We start from the raw sequence: 26,256 nt of genomic DNA, 5'->3' as shown, positions 1-26,256 counted from the left end.
CACACAGTAAAAACTAATAGATTAAGTAGAGTAAAGCAGTCGTTTATTTTATGAAAACTGAATTCATGAGTTTTTGATAAAAATACATAATATTGTACATTCTCATAATTATTTGATCAAAATCAGCTGTAAAACCCATGTCATAATATACATGTAGGTACAGCACATATAAAGTCAAACAAGGTGGAAAATACATATCATGATATTATGTCAGACAAGGTAACTGATGGCATCAACGTAACTCATTATGTCCCTCTCTCCATTGACGTATTGTTTCAATGCGTACATATGTGGCTCTCCTCGGGTTTGGTCGGTCAGTAAGGGACGGTTCATATTCCTACGTCTGTGGGGAGGTTAGCAATACATTTGAATAGGCGAAACAGGAATTAGGCGAAACAGGAATAGGCGAAACAGGAATAGGCGGAACAGGAATAGGCGAAACAGGAATACACCGATACGATATGTTCTTTAGTGTATAAATGCATACTGTATTCTTCATCCAGGTTCGTGCTATACACCTTTCCAGAAATGGGGCGCTGAGTGTCCGAAATAGTGATGTCATAAGGGGAAACTAGGCCTTATGGTGGAGGGACAAAGGAGATAGTCATGGTTGACCAACACACTTGAATGCCTTTAATGACGGACAAGGGGGGTAAAGTTAGTTCCAATGCAAGCCATCAATTTCGGGAAGCATGTATACAGAGACCGGGCTGGCGTTGTGTAGTCAAACTTGAGGATCAAGCTGTTTAAGCGGAGCGAACGTGGAAAGTCGAATAGAACTGATCATGCCAAATCGACATAAACATAAAGAGAAAACTCATGTTTTAATTCCGAATCAGGCCGGTCGAATGAGTTTGATTTACAATCGGGTATACTTTTCAAAAGCAGGCATAGCTTCTCACAGCAAAATATACACCAGTCCTGTTAACTACTAATGGCAAAACTGTATCCCCTTCCTGATTCTCATCAGAACACTGTGTGCTTCTCAAAAGAAATAAACAATCACGTTTGGCGGGCAAGGCGATGACAGGCCGCCGATGAAGTCAACGCAAACGATACCTTATTGCTTGACAATCCACAAATCGAATGACCTTCCAATCGATGATCAAATCCAAGTAGTGCATTGCTGTCAATAGAGAAGATTGATCGTGTCGCTCTCGTGCAGGGTCACTTTCTATTTTTAATTCACTGAAATCATCCGTGGGCTGACATGATGAATAAAGAGCTCTTACTCTCGGTATTTCACGCCGAGAAATGCACCTAATTCATTTCGATTGGTTATTGATTACTCTCCCGGCCTAACAACGGGTAGACGTAGACCGGTATGCGTATTCTGATTCTGCTTGGAGTATATATATCTGTGACGTTTATCATTTCCATGCGGAGGTATGTATTAATTCTAAATTAGTGTTGTGGACATAAGGCGATCTTATCCTTTTTGCAAATGACTTATGATGAATACAACTTACTAAGTTCAAATTTCATTCCTCAATTCATCAACTGACTTATTGTATGTCGTCGCGGTGTCGCGGTGTCTCCAATGACTGCGTTGACCAATTGCCCAGAGCCTTTGACAGACATAGAACCGTGAGAGGCGTTGATGTTACGAAAATAATTTGTAAGTATGTTACGCATGGTGGCTTCTCAAAGGATGTACTCAGTTTAAAATCGTATTGCCAAGTACAGATAATGCATAGAATCCAATGAGGCCATGGTATTACTGTGAAAGACATATCATAAAATCGAACACGAAGAGCTGAGCTTATACGGTAGGTGTATCTGATTACTTATGCGTATTCACACCGACAAATTCCTCACCTGGTTCGTAATAATTACTTGTACTGTAGCACTTTAACCACAAATAGCGAAAAGTGTTACCTAAGTGTTTTTAACAACAAATTATGCCTCGACTCATGATATTCGCGACACTGACGCACACTGGTCCGCAGGCATAAACGATTCGTATATCTTAGTACACCCCCAACTGAATAATACATTTAACAGTTTATGTTAACAATATATGCGCGGTCGCATACTTGTTATAATGTACGAAGACTTTGAGCACATACATCAATACCCGAAGAATCACATTCCAACCTACTTGATATGGTGCTGGGCGAACTTCGGGATTTTGTATGGACCTGGGACAAGGTCGACCAGTGAGAGAAAAAGAGCGGTCGAAACCTGAATCTGCATGGACCGCATTCTCCGTTTAAAATACCGGTAAGTCAACTATTAACTTTGGTGACTGAGGATTCGTATTTCGTTACATTTAGGGCCCACTTGGCAACACTTCAACCACATCGTTTTCTACAATTTTACATGGCTAACCGATAATGTCATAGTCAGTTATACACTGTCACGTACATGGCTCCCAGCGCCACCACTAACCGGGAACCAATTTGGATCCGAGGAACTCGAGAAGGACCACGTGATCATAAGTGAGAGCACGTGACAGGGCGCATGGGACATTACATATTCACATTACCCTACTCTTGTTTCATGCTTCATATACCCATTTTTACCAGGTACACTTTTGTAATGTAATTTTATCAACAAGGACCATCGTGTTGGTTAGTGAGGTCTCTTCTAAGAAATTTTACATCACGAAAAGACCTTCAGTGGAGAGTAAATCCTACACGATATGTTCACTTGAAACATGACCTTCACATCCAGCGTGCAAATCCTTCTCTCCCCGTACTTGGTTTCCAAACAAAAAAAGCTCTCACAGCTGGCTATACAATGACGTCATGATATCGACTGCAGACCGATGAATTCTCTGTTTCCTCCGATTCCTCTGTTTCGCGGAGCCTGGGACGCGTATTTTCTTTTGTAACAATGCATCGCGCAGCACGACCCAATGCGCTTACATCTAACTGGTATTATCGGTAAACAAAGCCTAACGATACACACAGTGTATTATCGATCTGACGATATAACCTAATGCATGTTCAGTAACGTTTCAGTTAGTCGACTTCCTTTGAAGCCATTGCAATAGGTTAAACTTGAATACTACAAGTTTATATATGACTTGGAGAAGGGGGCTACGGCGACTATATAAATCAAGGATATGCTTTGTGTACAGGTAGGTTCAAAATATGGATATTCACCAAGATAAGAATATTAGGCCTATAAGTCATCAATTTGAGTCGCTTCAAATCATTGTGAACATAATCACACTTTTCTTCTGTTAGTAGCGGCCTTGGACCCGGTCATCATATCTGACCATTATATGCCCAGTGCCCTTTGACTTTTACCAAGGAGAGGGAGTCCATCCCGAGCCAAACCTGACGTTCGTGACCGCGGACACTGATAAACTAACACGACGATATCGGCGTCCAGATATCGATCGCGATCGCGCGTCGGAGGCCGATGGTCATGCGCGGATTATTGAATTAACGATTTTTACGGTGGGTAAAGGTGTCCGCTAAAGGAGGTTGCACTGTAGATTTCTCATGTGAGAATTTCGAAGATCATGCATTTATGCATGAATTTATAGATTAAGTTATTCTTCCCACCAGGCATGTACAAAATCACACACAAACATTAATTCTCTATACCCAAGTTATAAACATTATAGTTTAGATAATGAAAAAAAGACTTGCCCGAAGTAACGACCGAGGAAAAGCATGTTGAAGCGCGCTTGGCAGTGGATTTGTTTACATTTGTCCAACGGCGAGCGAATATTCTAACACAAGTAGGTGCAGCAGTATGACCCCTCCCCCCCAAAAAAAAAACAAAAACAAAAACAAAACAATTATCGGTAAATATTGCACGCTCGTGGTTGGCGCGTGGTACAAAAGACTCTGAGATCACCAGATCCTCAGACGACACAAAAAAGATAACATAAGATTGAATTTATTTTTCATATGTTGATACAAAGTGTGAACTCGAGGTCATGGTCGTAAACGCATGAAGGTCCAGCATACCTACAACTGTTCGGCTTCTCTTCTGAACAGAGAAAATTATCGACGCAAAAGCAAACGATATTGATCTCTGCATGTTTAATTGGAACCTATACATTAATTAAACATATCGTCAAGAGCATGTTCGAGCCACTTAGGCACTGGTACACAGGATATTTTGATATCAAAACCTGGAGAGTTGCCATGGACATGAGAACCATCACACGAAGGGACAATTCCCTCGACCCTATAGATTGAAAGCCAAAGCATTCAATAATTCTCTCGTTACCTATAATTCCCCTAGCAACAAGGTCGCTAATTGTGCCGAAGCGGTTACCATGGCTATATAGTAATAACACAATATCAAGAATATCCGAATCTGTATCTGTTCTTGTCTCTGGAGCATGTAAATGACAATGTAAAACCCACATGAAAACAAATTTCAGGGACTGTTGCTCTTTCCGTTCATAGTTACTATATACTCCTGTTGGATTTCAATAAATTGCTAACCAAAAAATATAGCATTCAAATGGCGAATCCATGTATATGATGCATACACACAGTGTAAGGTTACTGATAATGCTCAAGCTAAATATCCTAAGTAATAAACCGTGTCATACATTTAGATGTTTCACAATAGTAACTGTGTTATGCATTTTTAAAATAGGACGTTAATGTCAAATATTTCAAAAGCCGTGAGCGGAAATCGATGAAAGCACTGTTTCCTACAATACATTTGTATGTACATGTACATGTATATAGGCCTATCATACCGAACTTCCAGAGGTGTTGCCTCCGTTACATCCGCGACGCGCGTTGTCTGTAAAGCTTAGCAATGTCGATACATATATAAGATAATTTGAACCCCGAGCCAAGAGACCAAAGTCCTTGACGGGTCTGGAGCTGGTATAAGGCACAAAGAAGCTCACACCACTGACATCAATTTTTTTTACTTAAGACGCATCGCTGATTATTTTGAAAAGCCATTCGTCTGATGGTTGCTTGGTGCAGTGGCTTAAACCTGGCTCCAACAGTTATGTCACCCTTTCAACCCGTACCCAAATGCAGTATCTGGGATGGGAGCGTTTCTGGGGAACACCAAAAATGGCAAACACGGACGATTCCAGAGACCGGTGTAACACCGTCCTGTCAGTGTTTGCCATATTTTATTTGTTGAAATATTCAAAACCCTCAAAGGAATGTCTCAACTTGAAAAGCCTGACCTAAAAATACATGAAAGTTTCATTGAATTGTCTGCATGTGTCCTGTCAGATCCTTTCGTCGTAACCATCATTGTTGTTCAAAATCAACGCAGCATAGCATTAAGGTCGATCAATGAGATGTATCGTTTGTGTTCTGTTAAGACACGTTACTTGGACGTTCTAGGTGTTCGGGTTTTGACGCGTAGAAGCGGACTTAATGTCAGGGGGGTCGGCCTGTAGGCCTACAGAACAGAATTTGAGGACCCTTTTCTTCTTAGTTTAGGTAAGAGTTTAAAATTCGCTTCTTTATGTGTTGTTTCTCTCGCTGCGTTTATCAATATGTGAGTAGCCCTATAACGCGATATACAACACAGTATGTATTACCTCGGGTATACTCTGCTTTTTCTAGCTGGGCGTTGGCTAGTTTCCTCGTGAAAAAAACGATCTAACTGATCGCGCCTGAACCTATAGCTCCTGCATGGTCTGAGAAGATTTCCGATCGGAGCGGGCTCAGGGAGTCAGTCTCGAATGGGTGTCATGCCAATGCATCGGCGTTGCACATCAGAGTCTCCACCTCTAAAACGCACCTCTCACGCACAACGCCGATATCCGTACATCAACATGGTATCTGGATGTATATAGGCCTATACTGTAGAACAGAAAAATAATCGCGTTCAGGTTATTTTGTAGGTCACGATCGCGAATATATTCTGCCGCGAAAATCACTTGCGTTTTGCCACACCAAGACGAATGGCTATTTCCCAACTGGAAAGACCGGAAGACTAAAATTGCAAAACGTGCCACAGTAAAGCCTTACAGTTAAGCCCATGTGACCTTGAAATATAGGTTAACCTAAAACATCCGGGTAATATGTGATGGGGCCTTATTAGAAACACGCACCATAAAGATTTAGTCTCTCTACCCTCAACCATCATGAACACATGAACCACGCATAGCCAAGATTTCTCCAAGAGTTGTTAGAAGTGCCGTTTCACCCCCAACGGCGCGTGTTCACGTCAATAATGTGACCTCAAATCATACGAGACGTTTACATCCAGTAAAATGGCTCTGTTGTCTTCGGGATCCGACCTGTGACAGATATATCAAGTCGGATAAAGGACTTCTTTATTTCCCGTCGACCGCCTCCGTGACTGGAGATATATAATAACAGGTACATATTGACCGTTTTTTGTGAAGCCATAAACCAAAGGATGAATACGCGCGTCTTTGAAATACATGAATTTTGTAAAAGTGTCAAGTTGTTACTCGTCATCTCGCCCGGCTATTCGGGAAAAACTCCCTATCCTCACACGTCGTGGTTTTTATCTGACGCGTCGTTACGTAATTTGCATTGTTACAGCCCAACAATGAAAAGAGCCGAGTCGGAGTCGTACACACGCTTTCAGCCGGCAGCTGCAAATCTGATATTGCTTGTGCTGCAACAGAAACTCAAAATCCCGATTTTCAGGTATTATGAGCGTAGTATTTGCCTTTGTATAGCAGGGCCCGAAAGACAGTGATAGTTGGTACCCTCAGGCTCGCTCCTCCATACTTCGTGTCATGAGATTGATAGGACAGGTCCCCCCGCGCGCCCGATCCAGTCCCGAGCCCAGTGCAGGGGAGCTGGTTCGGGTTGCACATACATTTACATACGGCGTACCGTATACTATATACATGTACATGTATGATGTACGTGAATAAAGATCATGCTAATCTGTCGTGGTAGCAGTAGAACTTTGAGCATCCTACATAGATAGGAATATATAATCATCTTTATTCATGTAAATTAAATTACATGTACATTACAAATGTGCAAAAGTGCAAGTGCAACAAAAGTACAAAAAGTGATGACAAAGAAATGAAAGACCCTCCCAAATCCAATCCCTACATATAAGGCATAGACATTTACACAGGGCTACCCAGTAGGCCTACAGAGCACCCCAAGAATTACATTCATATTATCGATATCTATCCCCGAAAGTAAGTCTCTATACATTAAAAAATCTCTGATAACACTAACAGCAGCAGTTTGCTGCAGTCTATAAAACTCAGCCCTAATAAAGGTACCTTGAAAGTTAGAGGAACGTGGTTTCTGGGTATATCTAACTCACTAGCCAAGTGTGAGAGTGTATTTGATACATTGGAGCCACTGCCATTCAAAGAAAGCGTACTCGCAAGATTAACATACGTATCTACAGTACCGGTTTGTAAGCCAGATATCATGCTAGAAGAGGATTATCTACCACAACTTTATCCGTCTTTGTCACCACCTTGTCCTTGGGACCACCATTGATTTCATTACTCTCTTCGGCATTAGTCTCATTTTCACAACTTAATATCTCGTCCGTTCTATTCACCTTTGAATTTGGACTAACAGACTCTTGCGGAGAGCGTTGGTCACCTTTCCATTTTTTTCCTGCCAGCCGTGGCGAGGCGAGCCGTGGCGGGGCGAAATGATCATTATTGTCATTGCCATTGTTTACTCAACCGTGACGAATTATGCGGTATGTATGTTGTTTCTATATTGTTTATACTACACACACAAACATATACATATAGGCTATATATATGATACACTAAATTACAATGGCCTGGTGTGGGAGGACGAATATTCCAGACTGGCATTTCAATCTGGGCATTTGTTTGATCAAGAAGGAGAATGCAAACATTGTCTCGTGAATTTTCATTTCATTAGCATTTTCGTTCATATTTTGCAGATCCGGCATCGGGTGCGGATGCGCTGGAAGCATGGGGCCGTCCTACGCCAAGCTCTTCCTTTTCTGGGTAGTGACGCTACTATTAGGATTACTGCTGCTGCTGACATACACAAAGTCATCTTTCAAATTTCTTCAAGAATCACGGTGCCAGATGCTGCAACAACCCATAAAACAAAAAGCCCCAGTTTGTAACATAACCACACAGACAGTCGAGAAAATAGTCGAAAAGAAGATACAGGTTCCCGGACCAACGCAAAAGATTAGCATTCCTGGATTGACATCACAAGGGAATACCTTCGACTCGAAGAAACCGGTTCCAAAGATTGTCCACTTCACCTGGTATAGTGGGAGCAAGCTGACGCTAAGGTTCCATCATTATGTGTGCATTTGCGCCGCTTTGAAATTTATAAAGCCGGAGAAAATTATGTTTTGGTATGAGGTGGAACCACAAGGAAAATATTGGGAGCAAAGTAAAGTGAAAATCAGTGCGACTTCTAAACTTGAGATGAAGTATCGTGTTGGCCCCACTTCCATCTATGGCAATCATATCAGTGTTGCGGAGCACAAATCGGATGTTGTGCGGTTAGAAGCAGTGTTAAAACATGGAGGAATCTATATGGACCTAGATGTAATAATGTTAAAATCTATGGACGACTTTTTGCATCATGATACAACAATGGGATTCGAGTTACCAAACTGGCTATGCAATGGTTTCATTATGTCCAAGGCTTTTGCGCCGTTTTTGCGAATGTGGCACACGGAATATGTGTCGTTCAACGACGGGAACTGGAATTATCATTCCGTCCAACTCCCTGGAATTATGGCCAAAAATTATCCGAGTTTAGTCCACACAGAATGGGATACCATTCACCGTCCCAACTGGCAGGAAATTAAAAAAATTTACGGAATTGGTGTGAAGTATGATTGGAGTAGGAATTATGCAATGCATCTATGGTATAGGAAATATGACAAGGAACATAATGAGGAAGATATTAAGAAATTAAACAGCACTTTAGGTGAAATGTTTCGATATATTTTATATGGAAAGAAAGAAATCATGAGCTAGGACACTGTGATTGGAAATAATCTAGCCTTCACTTCTGTAGTTGTTTATTAGATTATTGATTGTTTTGAAAAACCGGTCCCCTGCATTACCAGGTGAACACTTCGTGTTGATGGATGGTTATATAATTCACTCAGAGGACTCATTGTGGTGCGACAATTTTCGACAACATTTTAATGCTGAATTTGAGCTACTGCTGATGGTCTCCTGTAAATCATTTGCCCGAATGTATTGTAAATACATTCATTTGCCCGAATGCATTGTATATATTCACAGTGGTGTCCATCTGCACAGATGATTCCAAGAACAACGATATGTAATATGAAAAGTAGTACACCTACAAATGATGTACATACATGTAGTTATATAAAAGAGAGAGATTGTGCTCAGGAAACTACTGTCTAAGCTGTCCATTCGAACTATTAGACATATTTTCAAGAAACTTCTTTTTTTAAACAAAACATGTGTGATGTTAAATGATGGACTTTATTACCGCTAGGCGGCAGTAATTTGCCTTTTGATACAAAATCGTTTTCAAGCCTAATAATTGATGTCAACTGGACATTATTTGGTTGATGTTCTACCAGTTGATTTAATGTGAGCGAACATTTATCTTACAAGATAGATGGACATCAACAGAACTTCCTTGTGTAACGGCATCTATAGATTGTAGCCGCAGTGAACGATTGCCGGATAAATTTATAACTACAGGGTGGCAAATAAAAGTTCGAGCATTCTTCCATCATCCGCAGACCCAAAGCACGAGTGGATGAAGAACCTTACTTGAAGAAAAACGAGAGTAAGCACCGTGTTTCAGTCCAGTAGTTTTTCCCTCGGAGACAATTTTGTGAGCAGAGTCGGGGGTAATGTTTCAGTTGTTCCAACCATGAAGCTCAATGTTCCAACTCCGTTCTTCTTTCAACTCAAATTACCCCCTACTCTGCCACAACAAACTGGTAGTGGAGCTGAAACCAGTCCGAAGCGAGATATCGTGAAGAAGCAAAACATGGTGAAGATTCTAAACTGGTAGGCCACTGATGCGTTGAGTCCGAGGGTGGAAATGGAAATGCTTTTCCTTTTTGGGCCATCTGTATATTCGTTGATATATATGATAAAATCTTCACACCGTTTATTTTCATGCTGAGCATAATAAATTTTGAACTTTTTTTTTTACAGGTTGGATATTTGTTTGAAATACATTAGTCAATGTGTTGTATGTATATGCGTATATACGATAATATATATTTGATTATCCTATTTCCTTAACTTGCTTGCGGGCTTTGGTTCCTTCGACTAGAGCATAATTCGAAAACTGGCCAAAGTTTGAAAGAATGAACGAGACATGTATACTACAAACTGAAAGCATAGTGTACATATACAAACTCGTACCGTACCGGAATCTTCTACGAATTAACGCCCATCTGGTGTCAAGATTGTGCCAAGATGCTGATGGTGTCATCACGTCTCAACGATAAGCTAGATGCGCATTAGAATTATTTAAAAACATCGAGAATACGTTGTAAAGACTGAGGCGCCATCTGCAGATTTTTAGTCAAATTGATATCACACGAGCTGCATCTAATCTCAGCACGTGCCCGTATCTGATATGCGGGTTCGCCGTAATCGAACACATGCGACCAGATGGAATCAAACAGTTTAGGGGTAAACAACTCTCGTTGACATCGATAAAACGGAGATAGACACTGTTCAGTTCGAAGATGGCTTCATTTTTCATCCTTTTATCCTCGTGAATTTCAAGAGACAAAGATAGCTAGACAGGCAGAGTACATGTAAGGTATATTTAGGAGGTCGTCATCAAAGGACGTGCTTTCCCCCGAGATCCAGACTAGCAGCATTGTTGGACGCTTTGGCAAAAAAAACTCATCAGGTTGTCACATTAGCTTGAGAAGAGGCGAACACCGGCAGCAGATGGTCACTGATTAGAATTTCTGATGTCGGTGATGGGTTTCGCAAGAGATCAGAAGAAGGTTCTACAAATAGAAAGTTCTTTGTGGACGATGACTCTCAAGGGTGGGTCCGGTGGCTAGGTAATTTACATAAAGCTTACATGTAGCACAATTGATTTGAAGGAATTGACACCGAACTGGAGATAGTGGTTGTCACAGTCGACACACAAACCGAGGAGGTAGAAATGAAATTCAATCATCATCTCATGCAAATTCTCTAAAAAAGTAGCGACATTCTTAAATAGGATACCTAGAGCGCCAAACAAGATAAGAGAGCATCACTTTACCAAATGACAACAAGATTTGATAAGGTCAAGATCAGTTCTAAATTGGGCCCGAAAATAAATCCGAAGAAGCAGTGACAAGAAAAGGAAATTATCACGGCATCAAAGAACGTTTCGAATTTCCTCTGATCGTTTATTTAGCACTGGGATTCTATTTGCTTTAATCATTCATTATGCATGAAATGATCGAATAGCGAGCCGTGCAGGAAAACCCTTGTTTTTGTAGACAGTCGTATATCATGTTTTGTACGAGTTCGAGGAATCGACGTTCCCCATAAATACAGCGATGAAACAGTCATTACAGTTGCGAAATCTGCATCTAACAGTAACATTGTTGAAGAGACAAAAACCTTACCATATACTCCGGATGACGTGAAGATCATTGATTAGAATGTAATCCACAGAAATCGAAAACAAAAGATAAGACCATCACGTCCGAAGCAGGCAATTCTTCACTCATTTAATACACGACGACTAACAAGAGAAAACCGTTAAACCTGTCAAAGTCCACAATAGAGTTGCCAGAATATCGACTCGTACACTGACACACGCGGAGCATGTATATTATTCCTGCGTTAGTTCCAGCGCCGAACTCCTAACTAACTACCACTTTAAGCTGTTTCTGCTGTCATAACTAATGGGAAGGATCCATACATACTGGTATCACCAAAGCTGGTAATAAGCGAAATGCTTTTATACTCGTTTCGCAGCTCTCATAAGATTTAAATATCAATATAAGGCGGGCAAGGAATAAAATAGACTGGCGTGCGTCCAAACAAAATATCGTTGAAATCCAACCGACGCAAACACAGCTGCACTTGTTTGCAATGGTGGAGAGAAACGTTGAGGTGAATTAAGCTCCTTACTGGATCGACAGAAAATCTACCTTCCCGAATGGTTTGCGACATCGGCGGTAGTTGGTAAAACCTGGACACAGATTCTGGACGCTGGACGTCCCAGCCATATTTCAGTCCAGTCCGTGCCGAGAAATCGACGCCCCGTCGGGTCACCTGTGTCCCTTTGATGTCAGTGCACTAGTCTAGACGATAATTGAGGAAGTTCAATAAGGGGCGGTCGTCTCATGTTACAGTACAAGTTATTTAGGTCAACGCCAAGGTCAACGCTATAAACCTTGGTTGATCTGTTCACGTGATGAGGTTACAAAAGCAAAAAAACTACTCATCTTGAACTAGAGGCCAGGTTCATGGAATCCAGACAGTGCAATCCAATGGTACAAAACTTACCGTCCAGCGTCCTTCGTCAAAATCTGCGTCCAGGTTTTACCAGTTACCGACATCAGCTGGCCATTTACGGTGTCATTTCCACGTAAGGACACTCTAGCGACACTTTTTCGGATCTGATACAACGTCAGTCACAACGGTCTTACCCTTTGGAAAAGGCAGCAGCCAAACTTCGTTCGCAAAGTACATTCATGTAAGCTACCTCTTGTTCCATTATCAATAAGAGAAATACCCAACATCATAACATCATTGGTGAGGTGATTTGTTGTGATTCAGAAGTTTTTTTTAATAATAATTTCCTTTCATACCAAGTGGAGTCACAGCCATAATGCCGGGATAATACCACCTTCAGTGCATTGCTTTTAATGTTATTGCTTGCAGAAGGTTTCATCCAAAAGTCGCATTGGAGTGTAAGGTCAAACACCCTGTAGGAGTCGATGGGCTGTGATCGGTGCCGGAGCAACCGCAGCGATGGTGAATCCATTCTTCAATTTCTTCAATCACACTTATCATGTGTACGATATTGTTGGTCACCACTCTGTTTCAGTCGGGTTCACAGCTCTTGTGGTCATTGACGAACTCATCATCTGACGCCACGTTGGAGATTACTCACAGAACCTATTTGTGGCTGAAAGCAATGATCGACTCTCAAAGCTATTGTATTCTAGCTCTTGTTGATTGCCGCCCTTTTGTTGACTTTTCTTTTCTCACAGTGAGGTTAGTGTCATAACCCTATGAAGATAGCTAAGCAGATTGTCTCCCTATTGTTACGGCAAGTCCATCTCACATTCAGAACGTAGAAGAAGAAAAGCGACCAACCTTGGGGGCTCGCCTCGGGTATGTAACGGATGGTGAATAGGACGGATGGACACCGGCGAATGAGCAGACTATATCCTGGCGCGTTTGGAATGTCAATCAGATAGGGTTTCTGTCTGTTGTGCAATATAGCCAGGGGAAAGTATACTCCATAACATCATGACGGTAAGTAACAACCCGAAACTATTGTTACATCGACAATAGATGGATAGACTTACCAATCTAAACGGCGAAAGGAATTGCCGACATCCCAGGCAATATCCTTGAGGAGTTGAGGCTGTGTAGTCACGGCCACATTTACCATTTGTTCACAACATCTCGCCGTGGCTTCAATCACATGACGATATGATACACTGCTGGCACTGGAGCAATGCACATTAAAATGCACATACAAACTCCAAGTAACTTACACAACACAACCTTATTCAGATGTCATTTAATTATGCGGGCCTTGGTTCGGATCTCTTACTGACTTAACTATCCATTACTCACTGCCATGTCCCAACAATCGGCTAGGTTTTTCTCATCACACCGAACAAATATCAATACATTCATAACAAGCACTTGTGTGTGGCCGGCAGGCAGTGATGGGAAATGGTGTTTTTCGCCGTATTTTTTTCTTGATGTCAGCTTTCTTGTGCAAGGAGGATTGACTGAGCGTGTTTGCTATCTGAAGGAAGCTAGACTGTTTTGACGCTTTTATTTGTAAATCCAGAAGCGTATGATGGTAATACATACTTTGAAAAATAGCCAATTCTGGTTTTCGCATCCCGGCTCTTAATACATATCTGTAATGTGGAGGGTGAACATATTATTTCCATTGATGCTTAATCTTCTGAATAACTCATCAAATCGCTATATCACGAGAATCATCCATTTCTCATGATGAATCAGACAACATCTTCTCAAGCAATTGAGCACGTAAAATATGAGACGCAGAACGCTATCAATTACGAAAATGATCAACAATATATCAAAATGAAAAAGAAATGGCTAATTTAGAAATGTACATGAAATAGATAAATTCGGTCAGATCTATTCACAATAACAAAGATGATTCGTGGTAAAGTATGATAAACGTATTAATAACAGAAACATCCGAAGCAAAAAAGAAATTGGCACTATACTATGACAGTGCTGTATTATTTACTAGCATGTTTATTTCGTAAATGAATAGAAGTACATTTACACTAGTGTATGTGTGTAAGTGCTAGCGTGCATTGTGATACAGTTTGCCTAGATCAGAGTTTATATTTATCACCATAATGACTTATCATCTGTCATTAGTAGCTATTTCTGTATACACTGCCGGATGCATTTAGTTCTAAGAAAGTGCGAAATGCTTTTAGTAATGCGATTTAAAATGCTTTCCATATTTAATAAGGTATGCAACATAATGGGTGTTATTGTAAATAATGAAAAAATAGGTTATTGGAAATGCGAATCCTATACGTACAGGATTTGCCAAAACTCTCGCTAAGATAAAGCATGTCTTTGTCATATACGTAGTTTCTGCTGGTTTCCTCCCCAATTAATTACTTGATACTTACACGAGTGGGCCTGAGAACGCATTTTTCTCTGAAATGATAATCAATGAACAAAAAAACTTCAAAAGAAAATAATTATTTCCTGTGGTGTAACATAAAACCTTCCCTGTCAAATAGGGGGATCCTTCTTTGTTATCATCACCCACAAGGTTTTGCTCTGACGGACTTACTCAAAAAGATAACCATTGTCAATGAAATGCAGTGGTAGATCTTCAAACTAATGATACTTACTACGAACAGTTATTTCATAGCGAAATTTGTTCATAGACAGTCATGAGGACCATTTGTGTAGGACAATTATATCAAATTGATGGGTCATGGAGAAGGCTAAGGTTGAACTTAATTAGCTCTAAACAAGGACTAATCTACCCTCATCATTTGATAAAGTCACGGATGGGTGTTGCGCCTATTGACACAATTAGAGACAAACGTGTTTGTCTCTAATTGTGTCAATATATATACATGTATACATCATCTACATGTATACATATTCCATATTCACAGAGCAGGTCAAGGGAAGCTAAAAATGTTTTCATGCACACATATTTGTTGCTCATGGCATCAGTGGATGGTTATATACATGTAGATAATGTAATGGTTGATGATTTGATGAGGATACGCGTCATCGCAAACACCAAATCGCCAGATTCTAACCTTTTAACATCAATCACATGGTTGACGGTACTTATTGCACACAATTGCAACAAAGCCAATGCTTGTACGCTGATTGCTGCTTCATTAGCCAAATCAGTAACAGAATCATGGTATTGGGCCCATCAAGAGGTATTTGAGTGGCTGGACCAACAGCACGATAACTACCATTAAAACCATTCAGGACCGGCGAAGGACGATGCCTGAGTAGTACATGTACATGTACGGCCTCTGTAATGCTTGTATTTTTTCGTGTGGGGAACCGTATGTGTCAGCCAATCGACTGCTCTGGCAAATACTAATCCGCTAGCAACATGTCGCCGCCGATGTCGGCGATATTCGTACAACCGACGATTCATCCCGACTATTTCCGATTAGGAAACGCGAAGGTTGCCGCATGTCACGATAAAATGTTCAATTGATATACCACTTGTTTACTGTTTCGTACCGATTGTCCAGTTCCATCGAAAATAACATCTGCAATATCCTGTTTGTTGCTCTTCAACCCAAACACATTGATTAAAGCGAAGAAGATGAAATTGCCTAGCATTGTTGTTCAAAGGCAGATTCTTACACAAATCGGAATAGCGGAAACCCAATCAATCAAAGGAAATTGAAGGTTCACCCAACAAATTGATAACAACAACGAACATGAAAGGACGAGCAGTTGAAGGGAGGGGTTTATTCATTCACAGGTGTTTACTGTTTCATTCAATAACAAGGCATGATGATAATTAATGAAGGATTTGAACTGGTTCATATTTAAGGTGAATCACTCTCAGCAAGCCAATACGAGACCAACCACTCGAACTGAATGATAACAAGGGTTTTCCATACTGCATTCAGCCTTCCCAACTAATGGGGCCCCTGCGGCACTGCTTTTACCATCACGCCTTGGTGTGGCCAGAAAAAGCCAGAATCCGCTTAGTACCTCTTCGAGGCATTCAGAAATCGATACACATGCCGCTTTATCCGCCGCTGCCATGATTACAACGGCCCACACGTCCGTTACGATCTAATTTGCGTGCGTGTCAGCAGAAAACGACAAAAAAGCCAATCTGTCAGAGCTTACCCGTGGTTTTATATCATTAGGGCCAGAATGGGTGATTTGCCCTCTGCCTCGAATCTCTTTGCCTCCCAACACTGTTTACGGCCTTGCTTGTCTTGCAGATGGCTGTGATGGCCTGTCATGGTAACCCTTGTTTTTGTCACAAATTCCATATATGGAGAGCATCAATCTTACAATTTATGCCAATGTTCAATACATCTTTATAAATTTGTACAGTCGCATGGCATGGTCAGTGACCTTACCTAAAGTGACAGATAAAATACGACATGTTGACTTCATCGTCAATTACATGATGTCGCTTCTGCAAATACACGTGACTAGTTTGTTTAATGAGAAAGAAGCACGAAAGAGAGCGTTTGTTTGGATAATTGTGTTTTTAGGAGGCTATTAAAGCTAATTTAGGGTCATCACGTTGTCTCTTAAATCGCAATGAACGACGAAATAATCGCAAAAACCGGTCTTTTTCAGCACTACGCAGAAAGTTTTTAGACTCAGTAGCGGATGCAGAAAAGTTGTGTGGCTTAGCAGTTTTAAGTCTTGCCTCGCAGCTTTGTATCCTTTAGACAGATGGTAAAAAATAATGGTATGGCACAAAAGCAAATCGGCGGAGAGTTAACTTCATTTGAAAGGAGTTTTTCAAGCCTGCACAGTGCAGCACTTGGATTATAAGTTCATCACGTGCTGCAAAAAACGCCCACAGAATGTAGCAAGGCGCACGGGTTGTGTAACCCTTATTTCACTAAGAAATTATCACTTTTGCTCTAAATGTCATAGACTGCGTACCCGGTGTAGCGAAATCGAGACGCCGGCTAAGTAGTGCACTTAGCCCCAGGGTTAGATACGAGAAGTCTGCTGCACTTTCAATTTCTGGAGTACATGTATTGACCGTCATGGACTCTATGGAACTATACAGCATAATCCGTCAGAATACAATAAGGCCGGAGACTTTTTCCTGAGGGATATTTTCGACTGCTACACCGGGCCTCCTCCCAACACGTTGGCTTCCATTGACTAAGAGGATATTGTGATACTTAGCCCAAGTAAGAATAGTGTAATGACAGATAGCCAAAGGGACATAGATACTGAAGTCAGATATCCCCGAAATAGATTCTAAAATACATGCTTATAAAGGTTAGATAACGCTTTTGGCATTGACTCATGCTTTTTTCAAAGAAAAAGTAAGCTTTTACCACGTTCTCTCCGACAGTCCCCAGGAGTGTTTTAAATGCATTCTACACCACATCGCAAAAACGCACGGACGAACAGCTAAAATAGACACAAAGACGTTTTGGAAACAGAAACTGTGATTCTAGGAAGCCAATTACGATATTCTGCTATATGTGAGGGTTTTTTTAATTGCTTTACCGACTGCGTCTTTGCCACATCAAAGGTTGGCACTAAGTCTGGCGCTGCTGCAGCGCGAAGTGATATTCGAGAGAGAAAAAAGAGGGGGAATTGTCGGGAAAAAACAAATGGAAAGATGAACGTCCTTTTATTTCAGAAAATCCTCGGTAATGGATGGCATGCACACCGCAGTAGCTGTCATCTTGGTCATTCTATCTTCATCTCAGCGCTAACGTTCTTACATGAATGAGGATTTGCCTTTGGCCTGGAGGAAAGACGGCAGGTCAAAGCAAGATCAAGGTATGAAGTTTCAAGATTGGATCAAGGAAGGAGCGCGTTGGATTTGATGGACTTATGTAGCTGTAAGCCAGCTTGTTGGAGGGACTCAGCCGATTGAACCCCAGAGCTGATTTTGAGTCAATCAGCTGACTTATCGTGAAAGTGATAAATCAAAGCTGACGCGAATCGTCATCTTGACTCTCAATTTATTGATATTGCTCAGCTGTATGGGCGTAGACTACGGAGGCAATACCGCTGGAAGCCTCAGCATGCTGCGTTGGTGTGCTTATATAAATACTTGTTGGCACACTAGAGTCAAAGTAATGGGTCATGACCGCTATTCAGAGACCCGGGTCACTGCAGCACCGCGGCTCTTCGACTCGAACTGATACACGAGTCTGCAAGCCATGCGTGCCAGTCAAGTGACTGCAAATGTTTCTATGTGGTAATGAAAGGAGACTTCGTCATTTAGTAGCGCTACTTCTGTTTACCTCTACAACGGTTTCATTATTAATACAAGACGCCGGTGGCTATTTCGATCGACGAACATTCGCTGCGAAAGGGGTAAGTCACTGTCAGTATCCCTAGAATCAGTCCCTCAACAAATTTATTGAAGGATTCTCAGTGCCAGAATGAACCCGAGGGAGTGTTTTGCTACTTGCTTGATTATAAACCCCGCACCATAATGGAAATATTGATGAGATTTTAATGACTAGAAGCCATCAATGGTCGGGTCTCATCAAATCTACATTACGCATTGGTGATGTCAATAATAAAGAGAATTATGAATAAGAGACATCAACGGTTGGGTATCACGACTAGACATTAAAGAAAGATGGATGGATTCGGCATCATTACTTCTCTTAAACAAGCAAGGTACTGTTAATGAACATAAGGATAAACTGATGAGACTTGGTCCGCTGAGATGTAATTTCATTCCAAGTTCAATAATCGGTTCAATTGATTTACTTGTTGTGCACTAATCATGCAAAACAATAGAATTCCACAACTCTACGCTCAAACAAAAAGGAAGGTATTGCTGACAAGTTATGGACAGTTTCATTGCATCTTTCAATGGAACGAAGTACCTCTTCTATTAGATCAAAGGATTGTATCCTAATTCGCGAAGTGATTGGAAATAGCGTTGAATCCATTTTGTTAAACGTTTATCAATAATGCATTTCCGATGAGGAAGTAAGCAATGCTCTCTCAGTCGCGATGTAATAAAACCGCCACATACCCCGCGGATGAACAAAGCCAATTTTGTTTAAATTACGATAAAACATCGCGTAGCCGTAGGTAGCACGAATAACACGATTTTATTACAGTAAGATGAGGCAAAAATAGTAACATTTTATGGAGCAATGCCGTATTGAATGTTACCTAGAAGCTGACTTATTACAAGATAGGAAATGCTTGATTTCTCAAATTTCTACCAGAGCAGTGCTTTCAACAGTTCGATGGTTTCAACAGGGTGGGGAAGCTAATTCTACCATTGATGAAATCTCATGAATGCGAAAGAAATATTGAATTCCCCCTTGTGATAAAGAACATTCCCGAAATTCCAACGGCTATCGTCCTTCGCTACCCAAAATGGCCAATGGCAAAATCAAGCAAACTGAAAGCTGATGAGCGAATTCCGTTGGTTAGCATGTGCGTGTAAGAGGCTTCATGTTGGTAAAGTGGGTCGTGTAAGCTATATTTAATGTGATTGAGACGAGCGGACACCTGCTGCAGACGAGACAGGTTGATTGGCTAATGGCGTGGTTGCGGCCTAGCCTGTGACTGTCACCTTGATACCAATCTTTATGGCTATCACAGTGGCGCAATGAATAGATCGACGTTCGAAATCGACATCAGCGCTTGTCCACTCTGAGGTCGTGCTTTCGATTTCGTGCACCGCATCCTCTGAGATGACAAAAGGCGACTCGACTCGGCGATTATTCTATCTGCGCTCCGCCATATTGTTGTTAAATTATGTGCCAAACAAGATACAGAGTCAACGAGAAACCAAAATCTGACCCCCTTCAAATGCCAATGTTAATACAGAGTCAGCGAGAAACCAACATCTGACCACCTTCAAATGCCAATGTTGATACAGAGTCAGCGAGAAACCAACATATGACCACCATCAAATGCCAATGTTCGGGAGAGGTCAGCATCGACCGCAGGGTAGGGTTGCTGCAGGCGCTCCGCTTGTTCTTCTTCCCTATTCATTTTAAAGATGATTAAGTTATCATATGAAAAAGCTGTCTCAAAGGTTGTAGCAACAGTAATGACGCACTGCCATACACAGAGCTTTGTACCCTCGAGTGAGGCATCCTTTCTTTCATAAGGTATGATACAAGACATGATGCTAATGTTATGAAAAGCTATTATGAAGAATTGAGGTGCACAAAGCTTAGTCCACTCCAGGGCCGCTGGCACCGATGTGTTGGTGGCCGGGCTTTTTCAAGTCTCCAAACAGAACCCAGGGAGCGAACAACTGCAAATTGCATTTAGACCTCGGCTCTACCAAACAACGAGTAAAATATTCACAAGAGCAAGTGGCGTTGTGCTCTTATAGTGAAAAGTGCACCTTACGTGTCGGTTGCATTGAAGAAGCTTCGGCAAGAATACTTAAACTTAAGTTGTTATGGTTTCCTTTTTATGTGTTATTGGTAAGTAAAATTGGTTTTCGCTTTGTTCTATCGTCTTGTAGGGTGAATAACCGTCCTATCATCTCGCCCCTCTCTCATCTCTGTCGGGAATAATCAGCAATTATATCCAATTACAACAAGCGCAAATGGAAATCTCGCAGCGATTAGCAGGAAGGACACGTTTCCCCATAGAAATCTCCAAGTATGCCTTAGGGAATAACAGTAGATAAAGAAATGGTGTCTAAAGACTGGATCGTTTGATCTGTAATTTCACCGAATAATTTCATTCTTAAATTTGAGTAAATGATGTTATTTGGTTTAATTGAGTTAACGCTCACAATTGGAGGGATTTATTGTGGAGTCTTGTTTGTGTCTTTTCTGGTTCCGACAAGTGTTTCTCTTGCTACCAATGGCAATAATGGAGGAGGCATGTGTCTGCGGTGTTTACAACACATTTTTGGTGAATAAAACCATAATCTTTTTCCTAAAACGTTAAGACCAACCTACGTTTTGCCTCAAATCAAAGATGGCCGCCTTTATCAGACTAAAACAGATAATTTCCAATTCCAGCCTGCGATTTCTGATCGCCTTCTTGTTATAAGAGGACCGATTTTCAACGCCCTTAAATCCAGAGAAACCTGCCACAAAAAGCTGATACAAAAATAAAACTCAGTCAAGTTTACACATAAAGATCATTTCAAACCATTAGGAAAGATTTAAGCGCCTTTGCGAGCAAAGAAGTGAGTCAAGCTGTCACGGAAACATGATGTGTGTCAGGAATTAATCATGTTGTATAAGTTCAGCGGTGTTTTCAAAATAGGAAAAATTATTTCACTGACGGGTGCCACTTTCATCAAGGGCTCAGTCTCTGCTGATCCGTGTACAACAAACACTCGCAAAAAATCTGAATTACAGCTTCACTCCAGGGTATGCTCTGCGACAAAATATATACGCTGATGGGTCTGACAACACAGGAATGGTAGCTGCTATATGCTAAAGATCAAATCCTAAAGAATAAACTACATATATTTCGTACTTTCTGACATGGCAATCATTGGGCTGATTGCACAGGGTAAACACTAATTTTGATAAAAATTTGATTTGACTAAGTCAGTTAGGAACTGATTTTCGAATATATACTGGTTCAATCAACACCTATGGCATGGACAAATTTGATATTGAAAGTATAATCTTCAACGTCTTATCTCAGACAGTTCTTGATAGCATCTCACACGGCCATAACAAGATTAACAAAGCGAAATGCAAAACCTAAGACGAAATTCATCACCTAATCCGTCACACAAATTGCAAAACTGTCAGAAGCAATAATGTTACCTCGTTCATGTATATGCACATCCCATGGTGGCAACATTGCGGGTAAAGTTAGCTTTTGAATTTTGACGTCATCAAAACGATGGATATTTAACGCTAACCAATGACATTTTAGCATGAAAGAGCAAGATGTTGCAAATGAGTTGACGTGACATATTAAAAATAATCAGGACAATTTTCAACCCAGAAACCGGCTACTAAAGCAACATGATCTATTGAGTGTTATTGAACACGGTGCGTTTGATCAAGGACGCAGTCTTTTAATTCATCCTAGAAAGCCCGCTCTGAAGCAATACCAGCGCGCACTGATGTAATGTTCCCCGAGTCCAAAAACAGCAACCTGTAATTGCAGTACGCAAATTGACAAATCTGCCTCATGAGTGAAGAACAAACCATTCAATTTTCAGCCAGACTGAACAGAAATTCATTAGAAAACATCAATCCCACTATTTGTTAAAGGTATTTTTTGCGGGGATATTTCCATACATTATGCAGTTAAGCAGTGGAGAAATAATTACTCAAACGAACGAAATACCTTTTTACTCTATTTCATTATATTGTTTTTACGTCTTCACAGCATTCTGCGGAATAACGCCAGCTGGGTATTCCGCGATTTTTATCATGAAGCTTTTTAACTTTTCCCTGTCGTGCATTTGCTCAAAATCCTGCCCTAGACTAAAGGAAAGGCATTCGAGTCGATTCATCAGCATGAGGTGAGTTCAGCCGAGAGACTATACACCACTCGTGAGCTATATCAATAGGATAAACTATCCCGGCCATTCTACTACAGGACAGAAAAGAGTCGAATAGGCACATTATCCTCCTTGTCAAATAAATCCGACACCTTGGCATTCCTTAGGATTCCTTGTTTTCTAGAACCCTTAAAATCTATATGGCCCAACTCACGTTCACCGCATTTTGGACATACGCTCTTTGAGCAACAGTCTGTTGAGATTCCCGATTAAATCACCTCAACTCGCGATGTCAGCCTAAACGTCGTTCTTCTATGAATAAATGTCGGTATTCCTTGACGAAAGCAATTCCCAAGCCCATAGTGACGGTCAGATGGTTAAGTCAGGTGTCTGACAACTTGATGGGACGTCTTGGACCGTATTGATCAAATCTTTGTTAAGTTTCGGTGTTGGCGATATTGATTATACGATCAGAGACAGGTCCTGTGAAGATAACACTTGAGCAAGTCAATGGCGCCATTGTGTAGTGAGCTGGAACAGCTACTTCTTCCAATGAGATTATATTGGTGATGGTGTCGATTTGGGGGCGCTTGATCCGAAACTCGATAAACGGTGAATATCCAAATGAATAAATGGATGTAGGGAGGTAACCCAGCCCTACTTTATCAATTGTTGGATGTAAGAATGATGTAGGTTAACCCCGTCACGCACTTGAGGCTCCGTTGGAAGCCATCCATTCTCGAAAAACCACGAATTTTCGAACATGAATTCTGGTTTAAACCAGTCACGGATCACCGCTCTTTCTGAAGATCTTCCTCAGACCTGAAGGGATACCTCAGATCTGAGGATGTACAGCATCCCGTGTTTGAATAGAATCTAGGTCTCAAGTTATCTCATAGGCTGCTTCATCAGACAGTGCCTCAGGCAAAACTGACTTTCAATTACATGTATTTCCCCTAGCGAAGGTACCTTCACGCAAAATGACGTCCTTATGTGTCATTCGTTTTTTACTTCCGCCATCTTGTGATATATATATCCTCGATTGGACTTAAATAGGTGATATGATTAGTGCCGAAGCGCATACGCCATTATAAGAGCTCCATGCCATCTGCCCGCTCAATCATAACGCCTTTGTCGAAGGCATACCATTTGCAATAATTGAGTATAAAAACCATTAGAGCGGTGCGTCTGTTGAGGGAACGGCATCAATTTGGACCCCATCTCCCCACACGAGATTCTCCACTCAGTTTCCTTGAGGAGTACGACTATTCCGTTTTCCTTTTGGGTTGGTGCGCTTGAGTCCTTCATGCGTGATCACGGTTCTGATGAATACTGTACCACTTGCCGCCATAACCCATACGCCATTCATGTCATGTTTGTAATAAACCATACCGACTATAGATGGTTGTTGTCTTTTTACGGGGAGTTCGACATTGCCATACTCCGCCTGAGGATTCTGTGCAGATTTCAGGACAGTTTAGCTCTAGTGTTAACTGTTATGTAACTAGATACCTCAGAGCGAACATACGCCGTCAGACGCCCACTTTTTCACAACATGAAGACGAGCACTGATCGGGAATCGAAGCCAAGTCACGACCCGAGAGGGGCATTCAATTTATTGTTTACAGCGGGACTTACTATTGGGCAACTCTGCAGTTTGTTCGTCGCAATGAGCACACGCTTCAACCCTCTCGGCAACTCATCAGATGCTGACAAATTGCTTGGCCTCGGCTCGGCTGTTACCGTGGGTTTGGCCTGGTCATAGCTTTGGAACACCACGTGGAGCAAGACGACTAATACATCATCATCATCCTCATAACATATCTGTTCCATCATTCAAACTTATGCCAGCATCCGATCGGGACGCAAGACCAGAGACATATACACATATACATGCAAGGTCAGCCACGCAGCAAATAAAGTCCTGGATGACAAATAGACTCTCTGGTCCAATCAAGAGAGTGAAGAAAGAACCAATATGGACTGACGTTATCCCAAATATTTTCCTGAGTCATTATAGCGGACCCGTCATGCGTCATCTTGGGAGGGCATTTCGGAAGATAATACTCATCTTTATGCTTAAGGATGCTTTGTCTCATGGCCGGCCGTTGAAGGTTGGGGAAGTGAGTTGAATTTCATCTTAGAAAATCCGGGCAAATGGAGTTATTTGTAAACTGTCCAGAATTGTCAGGTCATCCTTACTTGGAAATTGCTTCTAAATCAGGCAAGCCCAGAATTACAAAATGAAATAATCATTACCAGCGAGGTTTCTGCCAGAAAATGTCAATTATTGCGTGGGCGCGGAAATGTATACAGTTATCAACTATAAATCCGCTTCTGGATTGGAAACAACGGCATCATCATCATCGCTTTGCCAATGATCATGATTGATGCTGATCAACAATACTGGCGACAGATTATGCAGCGACGACACGAAAACATCATGGCTTCTCAGATGAATAATTTGTGATGAGTACATTTGTATTTGTGCAGTGTCATTCGATAGCCATCGCGTATCTCAGGATGCAATGTAACGGGCTCCTACAGTCACGGAGCGTACAGATCGGCCTGCACATTACATCCATGCACATTTGGGCACCGCGTATACACTTATATATAACTTATATGTAACTTATATGTAGGTTCATACTTCAATTCACACACCAATAACTCTCAGTCCCATCCTGATACAGCTTCTTCATTGCTGGTCATAATTCGCATATTTGAGGAGATGTATCATGCGGCCCAGGAGACAGATTGACCAGTGGCATCTACTGTCCTGACCATTAGCTGTGGCCATATAGGCTGCGACCATCTACTCGTTCGTTTGTGCCGAGCAGCGTATCTGTAGAATAACACACAGAGATTTGCTGTTGCTTCGATTCTTTGTATACTTATACTACGAAAGCCGATACATGCATATTCGCCCTCTCGAACTTGCGAAACCTGCTCGGTATGCTGAAACTGTTTGTGCGAAATACGAATCTTGGAGTCTGAATCCGCCCATCTTACGAACTGTAGACATCAGTGAATTCTGTGTCGATGACACGGTGGGCACAAATCAAACCAAATCGCAATGACAGGTCACAGAATGTAGCAGACACATCACAAAACCAGCCAAAAAATCCGCGCTATATCAACCAAATGATAGTCAAGTAAGTACATGTTGGGGGTCATTCCATGCGAATTAGGCTAGTCTAACAACCACCTGCGTAGCATTTCCAACCTGTGATTAGTACATAGACCTGGCAATTGGTGAATCTATTACTGTAGAGCTATCCCAATCTCGTCTGGAATCTATAGGTTGATGAGAGTTGACATACAAATGTTCGCCGAAATGAGCGTTTATTCAATACGGCCTGTCCTAAAGCAAAAGGGATTGGAAGCCTAACTCAAATTCTCTCAGGCCCTTACAATTGGTTAGATCCAGAACACTGCTGTGGTGAAACATAATTGAGGGCTTCTGATTGGCCAAGACATAAACGTGCCTTATAAAGGCATCATGATA

At 41.4% G+C, this 26,256-nt stretch overlaps 2 protein-coding genes across 9 annotated transcripts in view; one reads left to right on the top strand and one right to left on the bottom strand.

Annotated features, from left to right (window-relative positions):
* LOC135489658 (5-hydroxytryptamine receptor 4-like) overlaps window positions 1–26,256 on the bottom strand; it is a 52,887-nt gene that overhangs the window by 17,128 nt on the left and 9,503 nt on the right. Inside the window, exon 1 of one of the 3 annotated variants that reach the window (XM_064775107.1) lies at window positions 25,413–25,442. The exons of 1 other annotated variant lie outside the window; for it this stretch is intronic. The gene's annotated coding sequence lies outside the window, so the exon portion shown is untranslated. Of the gene's footprint in view, window positions 1–11,493; window positions 11,545–25,412; window positions 25,443–26,256 lie in introns of those variants that run through there. One more of the 3 variants, XM_064775109.1, reaches the window with a different exon arrangement.
* LOC135489669 (uncharacterized) lies at window positions 1,008–10,130 on the top strand. 6 transcript variants are annotated; one of them, XM_064775124.1, is made up of 2 exons: window positions 1,008–1,386; window positions 7,825–10,129. In XM_064775124.1, the coding sequence occupies exons 1-2, from the start codon at window positions 1,325–1,327 to the stop codon at window positions 8,888–8,890; spliced, it is 1,128 nt and encodes a 375-aa protein (XP_064631194.1). In that variant the 5' UTR covers window positions 1,008–1,324; the 3' UTR covers window positions 8,891–10,129. The 6 variants fall into 6 exon arrangements, with proteins under 6 accessions (XP_064631194.1, XP_064631198.1, XP_064631196.1 ...); XM_064775128.1 differs by lacking the exon at window positions 1,008–1,386 and adding an exon at window positions 1,702–1,769; XM_064775126.1 differs by lacking the exon at window positions 1,008–1,386 and adding an exon at window positions 1,810–2,223 and having other exon boundaries at window positions 7,825–10,130.

Source organism: Lineus longissimus, chromosome 6 (assembly GCF_910592395.1).
Source record: "Lineus longissimus chromosome 6, tnLinLong1.2, whole genome shotgun sequence".
Classification (NCBI taxonomy): Eukaryota; Metazoa; Nemertea; class Pilidiophora; order Heteronemertea; family Lineidae; genus Lineus; species Lineus longissimus.
The sequence above is the reverse complement of the archived record's forward strand: the minus strand, read 5'-3'. Positions and strand labels throughout refer to the sequence as shown.